This window comes from Lupinus angustifolius, chromosome LG12 (genome assembly GCF_001865875.1).
Source record: "Lupinus angustifolius cultivar Tanjil chromosome LG12, LupAngTanjil_v1.0, whole genome shotgun sequence".
NCBI classification, from domain to species: domain Eukaryota; kingdom Viridiplantae; phylum Streptophyta; class Magnoliopsida; order Fabales; family Fabaceae; genus Lupinus; species Lupinus angustifolius.
Window position 1 is genome coordinate 17,048,632 of NC_032020.1, and position 16,528 is coordinate 17,065,159.

Sequence of the window (16,528 nt, forward strand, 5' to 3'; positions counted from 1 at the left end):
ATATATATATATATATATATATATATATATATATAATGCACTTAAATCCAAAAATATAAAGTGAAGATAATTTATTGAGGTGTGATCCAAATAGGTATGCGTTCAATTGATCAATTTTCATTTATTAAAACTCTACTAAAATAAATAAAAGCTAAAAAATAATAAATTACATGTTATAATATTATAAATACCGTTTAAAAAAAAATGCCATTCCTGAACTCCTTTTTAAAAAAAGAAAGTAAATATTTAAAAAAGAGAAAAAAGAAGGAAGCAACCATGCTTAAGGGTAGAGGAGGAAGGTATTAGGTGGGTATGACTAATTTGGGTTGGTGGGGTTGTATTAGTCAGATTAGAGAATCCCCCTCTCTGTATATTGTTTATTTTTTGTATTCAATAAGGTTTGTATATGACTTTAATTTTTAAAACTTAATGTATATCTTAAAATTATTTTTAGTTTTGTATTCAATAACAAAACTATTATTTAATTAGAATAAAATAATAAATAGCTTCTCTAAGGCCCAATTTGATCTCCAATGTTGAGAGTTCGATTCCTATAAATACTTATTAGGAGAGACAACTATAAATCTCGAAATAAATTACTTTATTATTATATAATAATAATGGAAAGTGAGTAAATACAGAGTATTAGAAAAACTTGTTCCTCCCATACTCATACAATAATTAGTGGTCTAGATTCTCCAGTCTAACTGTCACATATGTACTTATTCTTGTTTGTTTCCCTCCCAATTCTAGATCCCAATATAAATCCCTCCATTCTCATTTCTATTTTATTCAGAAAAAAAAATCAGTGTCTTTCAACTCCCACCTAACTCTTCACCCACCAACCTTGTGAGTCGAATAGCGAGAGACTCTTATTTCCACCCATTTTCCCTTTCCTTCAATTCCAATTCCCTCCAACTTCCTTCAACCATGCAAGACTCAACCTCCTCCATGAAAATCTCTCCTATCGATCTCATGTCCGCCATTATCAAAGGCAACTTCGACCCCTCCACTCTCTCCTCCGACGCCGTTGCATCCATCATGCTCGAGAACCGCGAATTCGTCATGCTCTTCACCACCTCCGTCGCGGTTCTCATCGGCTGCGTTGTGGTGTTGATATGGCGAAGATCTAATGCTAACAAGATCAAACCAATTGAGGTTCCGAAACGCTTCGTTGAGAAGACGCTCGATGATGACGTGGAGGTCGATGATGGCAAGAAAAAGGTCACTATCTTCTTCGGTACTCAAACTGGTACTGCTGAAGGTTTTGCTAAAGCCGTAGCTGAAGAAGCTAAAGCAAGATACGATAAAGCTACCTTTAGAATCGTCGATTTGGTACTCCTACTATAACTTTAACAAATATTATTAACATTAAAAGTTAAAACAATTCCCTATGAGCTTTGCGAGTAGAGACACAAATTGGTCCTTATAATAAATAAAAACACGCAAAAAGCCTGGTCCCTGCAAAATAAAAAAAATTATATTTGGTCCTCAAACATAGATCAAATTAAATTTTATGAACATGTTAGTTCGGGTAATTTTTTTCATTTTTTGAGCTACAAAATATGCTTTCACATTTTTTTTGGAGTTACATGAATTTTGATGCTGATGTCATGATGATGATCAGGATGACTATGCAGCTGAAGAGGATGAGTATGAGGAGAAATTGAAGAAGGAGACTCTGGCTCTTTTCTTTGTGGCTACGTAAGTGTGTCCTGTTTCTAATTTTATAGTCATCATTGTTTCTTTATGTGTGTGCTAAGTGCTGTTGTTGGTGATTTATTAATCTTTTGTTACGTGGGTGTGTAGATATGGTGATGGTGAGCCAACTGATAATGCTGCGAGATTTTATAAATGGTTTACGGAGGTAAGTTTGATGTTTGTTCGAGTTTGATTAATTTTAAGAGTAAAATTGCATTGTATCTTGATTGTGTGGCTGTGATTTTAGGGGAACGAGCGGGGAGAATGGCTCCAACACCTTCAGTATGGTGTGTTTGGCCTTGGAAATAGGCAGTATGAGCATTTTAACAAGGTTTATATCCAACTCATGTACTCCTTATGCTAATTATGGACTCGCTAGTTGCTATGCATTATCTTATGTCTATGTCAATTGGCACAGGTGGCTAAGGTAATCGATGAGATTCTAGCTGACCAAGGTAATTCTCTTCATCACATATTCATGAATTTCTCTGAGAAATTGTGGACTTAATTTCATTTGCACAGGATGATTATTTCGACACTAGGCTTGCAAGGATTCAACATTTAGAAGAATATTAAAAAATGTTGCTATGGTTACACAATATTTTACCATCTCCAGTCTCTGACTTCACTGCACAATATTTCAGGTGGGAAGCGTCTTGTCCCAGTGGGTCTAGGAGATGATGATCAATGCATAGAAGATGACTTCACTGCATGGTATTGGAATATTAGTTGATTTGAATCTATTGGAGCTGAACTGTATTTCTGTCAGATATTTTAATCTCTTTCTCCTCTCCTAACTGATTACTGTAATTGCAGGAAAGAAGAACTGTGGCCGCAATTGGATGAATTGCTTAGAGATGAGGATGATAAAAATGTATCTACACCTTATACTGCTGCTGTTTTGGAGTACCGGGTTGTTATTCACGATCCTCTAGATGCAGCTGTTGAAGAAAAGAAGTTGCATAATGTCAATGGTCATGCCACTGTGGATGCTCAACATCCAGTCAGGTATTCTACAGTATAATATTCATTTGCAAATTGGATTTTGCTATACTGTAATCTGACATGTATGCTTACAACCTGTGAAGGTCAAACGTGGCTGTGCGAAAGGAACTTCATACTCCTGCATCTGATCGTTCTTGCACTCATTTAGAATTTGACATTTCTGGAACTGGAGTTGCGTAAGTATCTGCATGTGGAAATATAAGCATTGAAACACACTTGTCTATATATATCACATTATAATGTACTGACACTTACCTTATTCTCCTGGTTGTATTATTTCACAGATATGAAACTGGGGACCATGTTGGCGTTTACTGTGAGAATTTATCTGAGACAGTGGAAGAGGCTATAAGGTTATTAGGCTTGTCACCGGATACCTATTTATCCCTCCATACTGACGACGAAGATGGGAAACCACTTAGTGGAAGCTCCTTGCTACCTCCATTCCCACCCTGCACTTTAAGAACAGCAATAACTCAATATGCGGATGTTTTGAGTTCACCCAAAAAGGTACTCCTTGAGTTTGATGCACCATTAATTTCAACATTTACCCATTAATCTTCTTAAGATATTTACTTTTTTTAACAAGTAATAATTCTATGTGCATATTTTCTAGTCTATCTTGCTTGCCCTAGCTGCTCATGCATCTGATCCATCTGAAGCTGATCGACTAAGACATCTTGCCTCACCTGCTGGAAAGGTCATAATTTTTTATACCCTGCAGGTTTATATATAAACCTGTTGTGCTTATGGTTCTAATACGTATCCTATTTTGGCTTGTCTATACAGGATGAATATTCAGAGTGGGTGATTACCAGTCAGAGAAGTCTACTTGAGGTCATGGCTGAATTTCCATCAGCCAAACCCCCCCTTGGTGTATTTTTTGCATCAGTTGCTCCTCGTCTGCAACCAAGGTTTTATTCAATCTCATCATCTCCAAGGTTAGTTTCTATTTGCAATTCTTGCATTATTGTTTGTACATGTTGGATTGTGTGGGCATGTAGGGAGAGACTAGTGATGAGACCAAGTTGGAGAAGCCTTGTTGTGCTTCACTTCTTCGCTATTAACTTGTCTTTTAGCATGCAGTAAACAGTGAATTACTAATTAGTGCATACCTTTGACATATTTGGCTTAGAAAGTCACAATATCCGAGGTGTTCTGATTACCTGAGTGGCTGAGTCGTCCCAACTGATTTCTTAGCCAACCCATTTAACCCTTAACTTTCCTTAATCTAATTCTTCAAAGTCTGGTTACTGTTCAACACTTACAAAATAATCACCACTAGATGATGCTTACTACATTCTGCAACAAGTTAAAGAGGAAAGATAGATTTGCGACGTGTTTTCTTCTTCCTGGCCCTCTGCTTTAATATGTTTATGTTGTACTTACTGTTTGCTAAAATTGTTCACAGGATGGCTCCATCCAGAATCCATGTTACATGTGCATTAGTCCATGATAAAATGCCCACTGGAAGGATTCATAAGGGAGTGTGTTCAACTTGGATGAAGGTACTTGTATTTACCTGTTTGTCAGTATTTTTGGCAAGATATAGTCATGCTAAAAAGACTGACTTTGAATACGAGGAGGATAATTTGAATTTGTCATGAGAAATTCACACTGTAGTAAAACAATATTGTCACAATCAAGAATATCTGGCCACTTTTTCTGACTGTAATTAGCTCTAGAAATCTATCTTCTTTTTTTCAGTGAGCGAACTCAACTTTATATGATGCCATTTTGAAAGCATAACTTGACTTTTGGTTTGGTGTCCAGAATTCTGTGCCATTGGAGAAAAGCCAGGACTGCAGTTGGGCTCCTATCTTTGTTCGGCAATCCAATTTTAAACTCCCTGCAGATAATAAAGTCCCTATAATCATGATTGGTCCTGGCACTGGATTGGCCCCTTTTAGGGGTTTCTTACAGGTTTGAACCAACAGACCTGACATTCAATCTCCTAATGTTTTCTTCCATCAGCTACCTAAGCCAATTATTTGTATATATGTTTTTTTTTGCAATTCAGGAAAGATTAGCTTTGAAAGAAGATGGAGCTGAGCTTGGCCACTCCACTTTATTCTTTGGGTGCAGGAACCGTCAAATGGTGAGTTACCCATCCTCTGTACAGATTTATGATTTCTTGAGTGTCTGGCTAAGTCCCAGTGTAGGAGAGGGCTTTATATATTTAGATTGAAGTAGTAATTGATTATTGTTGTTGTTGTTGTTAAAGGACTACATCTATGAAGACGAGTTGAACCACTTTGTTGAAAGTGGAGCACTTTCTGAGCTCATTGTTGCTTTCTCACGAGAGGGGCCTACCAAGGAATATGTACAACATAAAATGATGGAGAAGGTAACTACTTTTTTAAAGCTTCTACAACCATCTCAAATCCAATTGGTTGCCAATTAATGATTTGAGCTTTCTATTAATCAACACTTTGCTATGTCCAGGCTTCAGAAATTTGGAACTTGATATCTCAGGGAGCTTACATTTATGTGTGTGGTGATGCCAAGGGCATGGCTAGGGATGTACACCGCAGCCTGCACACAATTTTACAAGAGCAGGTATATTTAATCCTAAATGATTATGTTTGAATTACCATATATTGATTGTCTAAGTGATCTCAATTTGCTGCATTGTATTGTTGTATGAGGACAGCGCTTTTAGATTTATCATTTTTGGTTGGTTGGTTAGCATATATACTACCAAACAAAATATCTTTTCTAGAGCATGTGGCCAGGACATCATGTCTTTCGGTAGTTAATAATGGTGTAAAGTATAATAATTATAGACATTACTTTGATATGGTGTTTGAAGAAAGATCACATCTTTCTTTGAACATCTTGGGGGACCCTAATTTCTATCATTATTACCCTCCCATCCTCTAATAATATTCACCTTGAGTATTCCTCAGATCTATGGCTAGAGCCTTGTAAATTATGAAATATTTTGAGTGTCTAGCTAACCAAGTTCTTGTGCTTGTGAAATTCAGGGTTCTCTTGATAGTTCCAAGGCTGAGAGCATGGTAAAGAACCTACAAACTAATGGCAGGTATCTGCGTGATGTATGGTAATGTTCTCCAAGTGTAAGCTGTGGGGTAGAAGAAGATAATACTAAAACTCACTGTGTTAATGAATTGTGGGTACAAAATATTGGAAGGGCCTATTTGCAATGCTTCCATTATGTGTGCTCAAAGGGGGGAGATGGAGAGTCTTCTGATTGTTGCCATCATGGCAATAGTCCTATGATTCTTTTTTGCTATAATATTTTCGAAGGATTCTTTGTTGTTTGTGTAACTTATAAGGTGCATTGTTTATATCTATATAATATGAAGTATGTACTTTAGCTTTCTTGTTTTGTATGAACCTGAAAGGAGGGTTCAGAGACACAGACAATTCCTTTTATACCAATAATAAAATGTTTGGAGATAAAAAAATCACTTTTGCAATTATTGTTGTTAGAGTTGTAGTATCTCAGTTTGGCATAATCTCCACTCTCCCATATGAGTGAGAGTTGGATGTGTTACAATTTTCATTTCCTATTGTTTTGGTTGATTTTTCTGCAAGCCGCAATGGCAATATATATAAAAGTTGATACTGCAAAATGCAATGGAAATTGGAATCCAACTTTATCCTAAAAATAATCATAATAAGTCTTTGATAATTTGAAATTGCTACTATGTAGTGTAAAATAAATTTAAGTGAATTCAAATGGCTAGTAGTTCTTTATAAGGATTGATGATGATTAATATATAAGTAAGAGATGATATCTTCACAATGTAAAAAATATTTATACAATATATATGATTATGTGGTTCATAGTTTTATAATTTTTGTCAATACATGTTAAACAAAAAGTAATACTTCTGTGTAAATATCATTATATTAATTTTTAATAGTTTTTGTTTTAAATCTATAAATGGTGCTCTTAAGGTATTCAACAGTCTTTAACAAAATCTACAAATATAATTTGACGGGATTATTTTTATGGAAGCAGTGACACCAATTATTAATTTAGGAGTAATGATATGTACAATTATTTTATACATTTGACATTGGCATCTTACTTTTAAGAGAATAATTGAAAGATGACAAAAAAGATGACAAAATTGGATATTGGATATCTATTTTGTCTATCTCTAAAAATATCCAACAGCAAAAAAATTGAAGATATAACATTACTAAATAGAGTCAGTGATGCTAAGATGTATCGTTAATCAACCATATAAATCTCATTTTATTTTTATATCTTGCTCTGGTCAAGTTTTTCAACTTTGGTTATCATAAATGGATACGAATAATAAGCCGAATAAACTAAGTCAATAGTGACGAATGCCTCGTGTCAGCTCTTACGTAAGTTAATAGAAATTCAAATGAAATTGCTCCAATTGAATAAGTGATTTCTGTTTTTAATAGTTGTTAACAATTTCTATCAAGACTGATGAATTATTATGGTGCAATGCCTTATTTTGTTGTCGTGGGGTGGAGATTATCAATCATACTAATGTTATTGTTTTGAATTTTTCCGCTGCAATAAATGATTGTTTTTATTGAAAAATACCGGCGAATATTATTAGTTTTCCTTTGCTTCTTAATAAAATACATGCCCAAATTACATCAATTGAAAAACTGTGATCTCGACTCTGACTTATGCTACATGATATAAAAAATATATTATGGGTCCCTCCCCATTGCATTGTTATTTTCCCCATGAATAATCCATCTCAATGATGCACCAATCAAATTGTTGGCAACCCAATGATGACAATCGAAAGCTCCAGAAGCTACTAGAGATTCTATATTGAATCCATCAAGCTCTGCAACCAACATTATTGAAATTAATAATGCACCACTTTAGTGAACACGCCAGAGAGTTTACACCACACAAATAAATGTGGGCCTCTATTCTCTGTTTGAGAAATTTATGGAGTTACTCATCAAAACGTTGCGCCTGTCTTTGTAACTAGTATCTGTGTATAAACTATTTAAAATTAATATAGTTTTCAGAAATAAATATTATATTTATTTTTTTCGATTTCTTAATTGAGTAATTATAACTATATTACGTTAAGAGAAAAAATTACTTACAAAAGTAACAACAATTTATAATAATATATATATTATCTGTATAAAAATTTATACACAATCAATATATCATTTATTATTCACTAATATATTACTTATAATTAAAGCTAATGATAATCAAAGGTTAATGTGGAAATAATTTTTATACTATTATTTCCACAATAAATGCAGATAATAAAATAATTTTATTACAAATAAAATTGAAACCAAAATATCAATTTTATTTTAAGGAATTACACTCACCGACCCTCATCAAAAATATCACGCTACCTTCCCTTTCACTCACCTCTGCCGTGAAGGGGCGAATGATGTTGATGCATATGAATAACAGAGATTCGTGGAGAGCTAAAATAAGAGATGTTCTATATATATATTTTAACTAATGTTATATCACAGTAGTAAGAAAATTGACCAACAAGACCCCATTATTGTATATGAAGAAGATAAAGAAACGGAATATTATAGTAGTTACGTCCTGCATTCCTATACATTTGGTGGCTGGTATTAAACAAGACATACGTATCATGCTTGGCATTTGACAATATGTGTAGAACAAAACATTGCCATTAATGATACGTAAAATAGGAACATCTAGGTACTACATGTTCTAACAGAATAGGACACTCATTTGTAGAAAAGTTAATTCCTCCCTGTCAAATTCTTAAATAACAAGCTTATACAAGTCACTGTTTCAATTAAAACCTCATCTTGAAACATACAATCTCTTTTGCCATCATAATATGACCGTATTCAAGTGTTCGGAGTTGTTAATGTGAACACATCTTTGAATGGCAACTGGATTATCGTATAGAATTGTTACGCTCGTGAAAATCAACTCAAATTTCTAACTTTAGGAGTTGGTAATTTAAACAGGTTCAAAAGCTGCTCGTCTCATTGATACTCTATTTGAGACATTAAAGGACATTAAGCAACATTAGATTTACACAATATCATCATAAGAAATGTGAACGCTTTGAACATAGGCACCATATCAGCAATAAAACATTGATCCAAATGACCAAACTCTACATATAAAGTGACATACAAAATCAGTAAATAATGGGGTTCTGTTTATGTCAGCGATTAGCAAGAAATATTTATACAATATATATGATTATGTGGTTCATAGTTTTATAATTTTTGTCAATACATGTTAAACAAAAAGTAATACTTCTGTGTAAATATCATTATATTAATTTTTAATAGTTTTTGTTTTAAATCTATAAATGGTGCTCTTAAGGTATTCAACAGTCTTTAACAAAATCTACAAATATAATTTGACGGGATTATTTTTATGGAAGCAGTGACACCAATTATTAATTTAGGAGTAATGATATGTACAATTATTTTATACATTTGACATTGGCATCTTACTTTTAAGAGAATAATTGAAAGATGACAAAAAAGATGACAAAATTGGATATTGGATATCTATTTTGTCTATCTCTAAAAATATCCAACAGCAAAAAAATTGAAGATATAACATTACTAAATAGAGTCAGTGATGCTAAGATGTATCGTTAATCAACCATATAAATCTCATTTTATTTTTATATCTTGCTCTGGTCAAGTTTTTCAACTTTGGTTATCATAAATGGATACGAATAATAAGCCGAATAAACTAAGTCAATAGTGACGAATGCCTCGTGTCAGCTCTTACGTAAGTTAATAGAAATTCAAATGAAATTGCTCCAATTGAATAAGTGATTTCTGTTTTTAATAGTTGTTAACAATTTCTATCAAGACTGATGAATTATTATGGTGCAATGCCTTATTTTGTTGTCGTGGGGTGGAGATTATCAATCATACTAATGTTATTGTTTTGAATTTTTCCGCTGCAATAAATGATTGTTTTTATTGAAAAATACCGGCGAATATTATTAGTTTTCCTTTGCTTCTTAATAAAATACATGCCCAAATTACATCAATTGAAAAACTGTGATCTCGACTCTGACTTATGCTACATGATATAAAAAATATATTATGGGTCCCTCCCCATTGCATTGTTATTTTCCCCATGAATAATCCATCTCAATGATGCACCAATCAAATTGTTGGCAACCCAATGATGACAATCGAAAGCTCCAGAAGCTACTAGAGATTCTATATTGAATCCATCAAGCTCTGCAACCAACATTATTGAAATTAATAATGCACCACTTTAGTGAACACGCCAGAGAGTTTACACCACACAAATAAATGTGGGCCTCTATTCTCTGTTTGAGAAATTTATGGAGTTACTCATCAAAACGTTGCGCCTGTCTTTGTAACTAGTATCTGTGTATAAACTATTTAAAATTAATATAGTTTTCAGAAATAAATATTATATTTATTTTTTTCGATTTCTTAATTGAGTAATTATAACTATATTACGTTAAGAGAAAAAATTACTTACAAAAGTAACAACAATTTATAATAATATATATATTATCTGTATAAAAATTTATACACAATCAATATATCATTTATTATTCACTAATATATTACTTATAATTAAAGCTAATGATAATCAAAGGTTAATGTGGAAATAATTTTTATACTATTATTTCCACAATAAATGCAGATAATAAAATAATTTTATTACAAATAAAATTGAAACCAAAATATCAATTTTATTTTAAGGAATTACACTCACCGACCCTCATCAAAAATATCACGCTACCTTCCCTTTCACTCACCTCTGCCGTGAAGGGGCGAATGATGTTGATGCATATGAATAACAGAGATTCGTGGAGAGCTAAAATAAGAGATGTTCTATATATATATTTTAACTAATGTTATATCACAGTAGTAAGAAAATTGACCAACAAGACCCCATTATTGTATATGAAGAAGATAAAGAAACGGAATATTATAGTAGTTACGTCCTGCATTCCTATACATTTGGTGGCTGGTATTAAACAAGACATACGTATCATGCTTGGCATTTGACAATATGTGTAGAACAAAACATTGCCATTAATGATACGTAAAATAGGAACATCTAGGTACTACATGTTCTAACAGAATAGGACACTCATTTGTAGAAAAGTTAATTCCTCCCTGTCAAATTCTTAAATAACAAGCTTATACAAGTCACTGTTTCAATTAAAACCTCATCTTGAAACATACAATCTCTTTTGCCATCATAATATGACCGTATTCAAGTGTTCGGAGTTGTTAATGTGAACACATCTTTGAATGGCAACTGGATTATCGTATAGAATTGTTACGCTCGTGAAAATCAACTCAAATTTCTAACTTTAGGAGTTGGTAATTTAAACAGGTTCAAAAGCTGCTCGTCTCATTGATACTCTATTTGAGACATTAAAGGACATTAAGCAACATTAGATTTACACAATATCATCATAAGAAATGTGAACGCTTTGAACATAGGCACCATATCAGCAATAAAACATTGATCCAAATGACCAAACTCTACATATAAAGTGACATACAAAATCAGTAAATAATGGGGTTCTGTTTATGTCAGCGATTAGCAAGTTTATCATTCTAATCTTCTGGAGCATCTTCAATTTCTTCATCCTCTGGTACTCCCCGGAGGTAGAGAACATTGTTACATCTAGAAATACAGACAATGAAAGAAGACTCAACTATTCTGTTTAAGAAATGGCACACTCAGATGCATATTTGCTTTTTAGACATTTTGGTTGTGTTATGAAACACAGAATCCACCATAATTTTACAGTCTTTTATAATTTTATTTAGAATATATGTTGTGCTGTTACTTTTCTTCATCTATCTCATGAATCCCAATTAACAGTGTCAACTATAAACTGTATATCAACTTCTCATGCCTTCTTAATGGACAAATACAAGCAGTGATTTATAAAAAATACAGGACAGTGATACCAGTAAAGTAATGAATTAGAATTGTCTATAATATTTCAATTATAAATCTTCGCATCGAAACAAAGCCATAGTACATCTCACTTAGACTCCGTTTTTTTATGACAGAAATGATCACATTGCATTCTCAAGCCACTTTAGTACTTACATACAAATACACCTAAGAAATATAGCCATAAAAATGAAAAGAGAGGAAGAAGTGAATAAGTAGTTTTGGGCATAATAAACCCGAGGCAGAGATCACTACCAGTGTGAATAAAAAATCATCTACCTCCACGATCAAAAACATGCTACCAAACATAGTGTAAGATAGGTTTTACATGCTAGAGAAACACAACCTATAATATCAATGGTGACTTCGAGTTCAAAACATAGTGAAAACCATATTGAATTTTATATAACCTAATAGCAAGAAAACATAAGCAACAAACAAATAAAAGTTTAGACAGAAATTACCTGATTAAAATCTCTCCTAAATTTCCAGTGAACTGACCCTCAATGTACTCTTCAGTGTTGGCCAGCTACAGAGAGATTCACAAATATTACAAATGAAAGTTAGCAACTATGCCAAGAGCCCCAACCAAATTTTTTAACACTGGAGTAAGCAAAAGTTAATTTAGAAATTCACCTGCAAGTTCATGTAGGAATCAACTGAAACAAGATAACCTGCAAAAAAATTTAAAAAAATAACATTAACGGGAAATTAGAATTAATGCAGTATTTGATGAGATAATGAATAAATTTTGAAATTAAAATTGTAACTGTGATATAAGTAAGAGTAGAAAAGTTGGACCATAATACCCTTGTACTCCATTCCCCACTTTAGTTTGACAATAACATGTTTCCCAGTCAAATTGTTCAAGAAAGGTTTGGGATTTACAGGTATAGTCTGAAAAACATAAGTAACAACACATTAATTATATTAATAAAAAGAAAACATAGCTTAATCATAATGGATGCACACTAACACAATGATTAAGCACAAAATTGCATCGCTGGAACTGGAAACACTATGCTAATGCAGGATGAATAAATTGAATATAGTGACAATGAATTATTAAGGAAATCAATGCAAGAGGAAGATACTCACAGCCATTGCTGAATATTGTGAAGAAAAAACGATGAAACGCAACACCGATGATGATGGAGTCACGCTGCGTGAGCTTGACGTGGAAATTAGGGTTTCATGCCTAAGGGTAACGATACAGGCCCAAAGGCCCACCCAATGACCTGCGTAATAGGCCCATTACGAAAGGTTAAATCTCTCTAAACATAATTTTTTGGTACATTAGGAATTATCCTTAAAAATATTAGATAAAAGTGAGGTGCCAACATATAATGTACCTCGATATGTAATACACTTACACTCTTGTATCATTCGTTAAAAAATATATTAGTTTAATTATTTTAGGAACAAAGGACGATACATGAAAAAGAGGGCATTAGGATATAATAAATATTATCATATTATTTAAAATGTTGGATTATTAGAAACTATATTTATTAGGAATGATAACTATACACACATAAAATGATTAGTTCGTTATATATAGAGTGAAAAAATACATTTTTTGTTATGAAAATAATTTATAAATTTATTGCTGATGTTTACTTTCATTTGGCCTTATTTCTCATTCACTTCAATGCAAACAATTAATCAAAAATGTGATATAATATTGCTCACTATTCTCCTCCTTGATCTTAAAATAAAAACTCAAATTTATTTATAAAATAGTAATTAGCAATATTTTTAGTCTCTTAAAAGTAAAAACTTTAAATTGGTTCTTAAAGATTTTATGCATAGATTGAACTATAATGGTGTAAATATTGCTTGAAATTTTTCAAGGTGAGAACCAAATATGTGATGCTATTTTTGTTATCAATAATTAATTTGGTTTTTTCTCCTTCTCAATTTCACATTTATGGGTTTTTATTTGGCAAAGATAGGAATCGATTTTAATTTTAGTCATAAAAATTGCAATCCATCTCATTTAGCGGTGTTTCATACACGAACTTCCGAAATTACACGCATTTTAGAAATGTAATGTATAAGTAAGTTTTATTTTAATGTTTGATTAATATATATGTTTGATTGATATAGATCATTCAAAAAAATATAGTTGCTTTTATTAAAATGTCATTAACTAAAAAAATAAGATGTTAGAATGAGGAGAGTACAAAATAATTTCATTTTTTTTACCCAACGTGGATGTTTATACTCTCAAATGAGATTTCTTATGCCAAACACTACGTTATAAACAAATTGAGAAGATACTTTGAACTGAGTTCAAAATTTTGTTTCTTAGGTTTTGGTTTACCTTGAATTTTTCATCCCAAAACAGTGCTCTCGACTCCCTCTCACCTGCTAGGCTACTAGGGAAATTATCAAAATATAGTTGAGTTTTACAAATAAAAAATTAAAGTCTGAGACTAGAGATTTTTAGATCAAGGTATATGATAATAATTTCTCTTATCGTTTCAATGTTTTTCCTCTATTTGTTTATCAAATATTAATAGATATTATCCATATGATGAACAACTACTTTTATCACCCCTTGCATAAGTATATTAAATCCATACACTGATAAACAAAAAGTATAGCTCTTACAAACCGGATTCCCATCACAGTAAATGTATGAACGCTTGGGTCTCACACAAGCCTATGCAGAGACCAACTCCACACACCACATCGAATCCCAAAGTGATGAATTTATAATCCCAAGTTGCAGCACAAGAGGTTGCTTGTGTTGTTCATAAAGTCAATTGCCACCTGCAAATTGAAATTTTGGTTGCTTTTGTGTTTTTGGTAGTTTAGTGTTTTTGAATGACAAATTACTCGACTTTGGAAATTAAATTAGTCTAACCCTTCATAAGGATATTTTAGTAGTGTTATTTGGGTTCTTCATTGGGTCATGTCACATGTGATGTGGTAGTTAGCGAGTTTCTCTTTTAAAGGTAAGTTAATCTACAACTTCAAGAAAAAGAAGGGAAAAAAGCAAGACAAAAACGCTATATTTGGTTTCCCTAAAACGGTGCCTAATTTTGTTAGCTATATGCATTGCAGTGAAGATTACAGGAAAAGAAACAAGCTTAATTTTGATAAAATCTTAATAAAAGTGATTTAAGACATTCATGAAATAATAATTCTTAGCCATTGTCTAACAGTTATTAAGGTCAACAAAATCCAACTTATCCTAGAAACTTGAGCCCACTTTCAGTTTGAAACCGTGAATGTTTTCTCTTGAAGCCATGCACGTCCACATTGTGAACCAGTTAGAGCACAAACTAGCTAGTTTGTAACTAAATGAAAATCATAAATTCCTTTTTTGGTGTAGAATGAAAATCATAAATTCATAATTGAATGGATAGCATGGTAGAGAATTATGTAAACTTTTCCACTTAAGTGAAATATCAAAGTTTGTTTAATAAACTCGACTATATCAGACATGCTATCTACTTCACCTACTTATCCTTTAAAATAAATAACTAATTATGCATTCTCATAAATTAATATCACCAATTGTTTGGAATTCCCTAAACAAATTTAGTTATAAAAAAGTTTTATGTCGGGAACACTAGGGAGAGAAATTAAAATAAAAAAAATAAATAGGAGAGCAAAACCTATTTAGTTTTTGGTGCATCTTAGGAATATCTTCCACAGAAAAAATCACGAACGTGGTACAACCTCTTTCCACCAAAGTCTTTTACTTTTTTTTAATAAAAATTTACTCTCTTAACTAGTGAATTGGCTTTCATAACCAGTTTTCTCTTTTTAATAAACAATGATGTATTCCTATAAAAAATAAACAATTATTTATAAAATTTATATAATTTCTGTTTAAATAATTTTGTATTAAGAGTAAATGATTAGTTTCTTATTCAAAAAATTACAAAGTAGTACTACAAAAAATGAGTATTCCCCGATCTTATCCATTGTGTAAAAAAAATATATATATAACTGATGGAGCAAATTAAACTCCTTGGGATTCTTCCAGTGCTGCAAATCGTTCGGCGACTGCAGCGCGGTGATCGCGACTGGCTCATGCACAATGCAACTTTCAAGATTGTTTTAACCTTTCTTTACTGTAATCTTGTATGTATTGCTTAATTAGGTTGCTTTTTCTTGACGCATTATTTAATTTTTATGGCCATCCCCATGAAATTTGTATTGTTTTAAGTGATCCTGACAACAAGAACCACCCTAATAAAAGTTGAATTAAACATATAAAGCACTTATATTTATGGAAACAATCTCTTTTGCAATCACAAGCAAACATCCCCCGCCCCACCCTTTTCGATCTTGTCCTCTCTTTACCGTCACTACCGACTTGCCTAACTTCTCTCTTCCAATCCCTCTCAATCAATATCATCACTACTTATTGCCTTCTAATTATCTCAAAAACGATAACTTTCAATTTAATTTATGAAAATCAATTTCACATACAATAGTTTTGAAATAGATTGCCATGCACTTAAACTAGTGATTGTTGATAAGGAATAATTTGACTATAATCTAATTTTTTTTCTACAGACCAAATTGATAATTTATAAGCTGGTCATATCTCATATTAACCTAAAACTTATAAAGCATCAGGTCTAAATATTCAGGTCTTTAAATTGTTCACAGATGATTTTCAACTACTTCTAACTCATTTAAAATATATAAATACATTAACATTCTCCTAAAACTATAAAATAATTAGTGTCCGTTAACATTTTTCTAAAAATTGCTATGAACATAGGAGATTGAGGTATTTCGATAGCGACAAGGGAGAAATTAAGAGTTTGAGGAGCTATTAAATGGTCTTTAAAAAGGAAAACTAAGCCATGAGGTTGGGATGCATCATGGCAATAGGGTAGGATGCAGACAGGTAGTATACTTATTTATGATAAT

General features: G+C 32.3%; 2 protein-coding genes across 3 annotated transcripts; one reads left to right on the top strand and one right to left on the bottom strand.

The window, feature by feature from the left end:
* On the top strand, positions 780-6,188 carry LOC109362611 (NADPH--cytochrome P450 reductase-like). Its single transcript, XM_019608531.1, has 17 exons — positions 780-1,335; positions 1,628-1,704; positions 1,810-1,867; positions 1,949-2,032; positions 2,120-2,156; positions 2,346-2,415; positions 2,518-2,709; positions 2,790-2,882; positions 2,991-3,216; positions 3,323-3,406; positions 3,496-3,647; positions 4,118-4,214; positions 4,480-4,629; positions 4,727-4,804; positions 4,931-5,053; positions 5,152-5,265; positions 5,694-6,188. The coding sequence occupies exons 1-17, from the start codon at positions 931-933 to the stop codon at positions 5,772-5,774; spliced, it is 2,121 nt and encodes a 706-aa protein (XP_019464076.1). The 5' UTR covers positions 780-930; the 3' UTR covers positions 5,775-6,188.
* On the bottom strand, positions 8,657-12,868 carry LOC109361562 (probable small nuclear ribonucleoprotein F). 2 transcript variants are annotated; one of them, XM_019607053.1, is made up of 6 exons: positions 12,725-12,868; positions 12,436-12,523; positions 12,263-12,300; positions 12,091-12,155; positions 11,253-11,347; positions 8,657-8,860 (listed from the first exon to the last, which is right to left on the bottom strand). In XM_019607053.1, exons 1-5 carry the CDS (start codon positions 12,728-12,730, stop codon positions 11,278-11,280), a joined length of 267 nt encoding a protein of 88 aa, XP_019462598.1. In that variant the 5' UTR covers positions 12,731-12,868; the 3' UTR covers positions 8,657-8,860; positions 11,253-11,277. The 2 variants fall into 2 exon arrangements, with proteins under 2 accessions (XP_019462598.1, XP_019462597.1); XM_019607052.1 differs by lacking the exon at positions 8,657-8,860 and having other exon boundaries at positions 11,050-11,347.